Source organism: Arachis duranensis, chromosome 3 (genome assembly GCF_000817695.3).
Source record: "Arachis duranensis cultivar V14167 chromosome 3, aradu.V14167.gnm2.J7QH, whole genome shotgun sequence".
Lineage (NCBI taxonomy): Eukaryota > Viridiplantae > Streptophyta > Magnoliopsida > Fabales > Fabaceae > Arachis > Arachis duranensis.
The window spans coordinates 2,804,677-2,807,766 of NC_029774.3; the positions used below are offsets into that span (position 1 = coordinate 2,804,677).

General features: G+C 31.9%; 1 protein-coding gene across 1 annotated transcript; it reads right to left on the minus strand.

Annotated features, from left to right (window-relative positions):
• Window positions 1-682: 682 nt before the first annotated feature.
• On the minus strand, window positions 683-2,444 carry LOC107477080 (uncharacterized). The gene is made up of 7 exons (XM_021139607.2): window positions 2,437-2,444; window positions 2,268-2,394; window positions 2,036-2,190; window positions 1,520-1,637; window positions 1,211-1,426; window positions 1,012-1,101; window positions 683-911 (listed from the first exon to the last, which is right to left on the minus strand). The coding sequence occupies exons 1-7, from the start codon at window positions 2,442-2,444 to the stop codon at window positions 861-863; spliced, it is 765 nt and encodes a 254-aa protein (XP_020995266.1). The 3' UTR covers window positions 683-860.
• Between the last annotated feature and the right edge of the window lie 646 nt (window positions 2,445-3,090).

A 3,090-nucleotide genomic window follows, 5' to 3' on the forward strand; every position in this document is an offset into this window, starting at 1 on the left:
GTCACCTTTAATAAAATTAATAGTTCATTATTAGAATCTTAAAATAATGCTACATGAGAATATAATCGAAAATTGAAATTTTATTATTCTTAAAATGGATACTGAAACCTTTTTATTTCATTATTTTAATTTTCATAAAAAAATTTTCATTAAGAATAAGTTGAAAATAGCATATAATAAATAAGTGACTCTATTAATTAGAAGTTAGTAAAATCGCTATCCTTCGAGTTAATACTAAATTATAAAATTGGAAGAAAAAAAGTGTTAAGTGTACTGGTATTTTGAAATCCATGATGAACATTTAAAAAAAAAAAAACACCCCAAGAAGCTTAAATTATTGTATCTTCTTTAAAATACGATGATTGATCCCCATCCAAATAATAATAACTTGAGGAGTAAGGTCACTGAACGCCAATGACTATTGTTTGATATACAAGTCAATTAGACAATTACTTTCTTGTTCTTTTAGTCAATTACAAAAATAGCAGATATAATTATATAATAAAAAAATATGTATTCTAAAAGTATTCAATAAATTTTAATAAAAAATAACATCTAAAATAATATATATATATATATATATTATACGGTAACAATACCCATAATTATCTAATTATATATTAGGGTCATGTTTGACTTGTATCAAAAATAAAAAGAAAGTACTTTCAATGTCACAGGCATGTCCCAAAAAACATAGATAACTAAATAAAACAAAACAGCAATTATTTAATTTAAAATATTTTAAAATTTGAATAGTATCTGTTCTCTCAATAAACAATAGTCATAGCCAAGACTCCACCAAACCTTTAAAACATGCTCCTTTATCTCCATTACATGAAAAACCTCATGTTTCACAGCAGCTACTTTTTAATGGAAGGAGCACCAGACATGTTGAACTCATCCAACAGACGCTTCAAACAAAACAAAACAAAAAAGTATAATTAAGATTTTAACCAAAAAATAAATTCCAAAATATAAAAGAGGCTATATAAGTGAAGACTAAATGAATACCCTCACAACAGGTCTTTTAATAACAGACAAATTTTTCACGATTGGATCAGGTGACTCATCACAAACAGAACATTCATCTTCACCTCGAGGCTACATAAAAAACAACGAAAAAAATAAATAAACAGCATCTCATATTTGGCAAATTAAGTCTTAATATACATAGTCTAAAAATCAACAAAAAATAAAGAAGAAATCATACATGCATAGGGTTAATAGGACCAGCACGGGGTACACCAGATTTTACCGGGCCTTGAGTGTCCCTCCACCTCGGTAAATTGGTAGAATCAGAACGTATCACCGATACATCATAAGAATCGCACCATCCAGTAGTTTCTACTTCGACCTTGAATAGAAACTCCTTATCAAGGAAAAACTCATTAAAACCAGTAGGATCTTTGCTTGCTTTCCCTTTTTCCTACACCAAAAATTTTACATTTATATTGTTCTAAATAAATAAACATATCTTATTGACAATCATAACGTGTTCAACGAAATTGGTTTCACGTACATTCAACTCTTTCACCATCTCAGTACAGGTTCGTCCGAATAGTGCTGCGACCTCCTTATCGAACACAACAAAGTTCGTTGTACCAGTACCATCAAAAACCAACAAATTCAACTTATACCTGTTTTTTTTTTTTAAATTCAAAAACATCAATTAACACCTGGCCTATCACCCTTTAGTTACAACAAAATCATAAAAATGATATTCAACATAATTTAGATGTTCAAACACAATTTTTTTTAGATTTATCAGTTTTCTAGATTTTAGCCTAGCAAAGGAGACTTTGGTATAAAAGTGTTGTAGGTACATGAATTTTTTTCTGTGCACTCTATCTTTGTTTGCCAGCTTTTTTTTTTGTGGCTAAACCAGATTTTCATCAACCAAAGCAGTTTTTGTTTTTAATAAATATTACTATTAAGCCAGATATTGCTAAATCATTAAAAATCAACATAATCAATTAGTTAACTATATTGCATTTTTATGAAAAGATTGCACAAATAAATCTAATTAGAGTAATACCTGTCAACCACATTATTCACATCCCTATTACAGCCATCGCAGAAGTATTCATCCGCATTAGCTTCTGCCTTCACGCTGCAAACACATGATTTATACCACCAACTTGGAACGGGTTCAACATCAAGAACAGTGGCCCGAACAACATAGAATCCAACCTATATAGGAACAGTTTGAAAGTTTTTTTAAAAAAATTAACCAAACGAAAAAAAGTAGTTTTATGTAAAGCACTCACATCCGCTGCAGCACGTAACTCCTTTATTGTCTTCCTCCCAATGGAAAATAAAACTTCATCTTCATCAAGATATGCTGGTTTGCCAGAAACCACAGACAGGTACTGCGAGATCTCTATATAGTACACACTACTTATCAATCACGATGCCACAAAAATACAGTCAATATGCACAACCATAAATAATTCACAATATCGGGAAGCTGTTGTTAGGACTGGGCATGTTTGTGTGCAAGTGTTTCAAGTTATTGGTTTTTTTTTTCTCTATAATCTAAAACACAAAACATACAACGGTGAGCTGAATAATCAAATAATAATCTACAAATTTCACAAAAACACAAAGCAGCAGCAGTACAACAGATCTAGAACCCCAAAATCAAATAATCATTCAACAATTTCAACAAAACAAAATCCTATAATCATTAAATAATTTGTTGATTTTAGAACAGAGATCCAGAGAATAAAATGAAAATCGAAGAATAGGTGCACACCAAAGCCACTGACCTTCGAGATAATGACGCCGAGACGACGGCGACAAGACGACCGCGAGCAGCAAGAAGAATCCGACGGAGAATGGGCGCCGAGTGATGAAGAAGACATCAAATAGGGGATCTGAATTGGAAAAACACCGACAGTACCAAGAGAAACTCTTCGGACAGCCACGGACGGCGGCAACCGGTCACTCCGTTCGGTGGCGGTGGAGGCTAGCTAGGGTTTTCTCTTCTTGTTATCTTTGAATGAAAGAATGAATAAAGGCAACAAAAGAGAGGAGGGAGACCAACATGCAGTAAGTGTTATTCCCTTTTTGTTTTCTTTTGTTTTATTT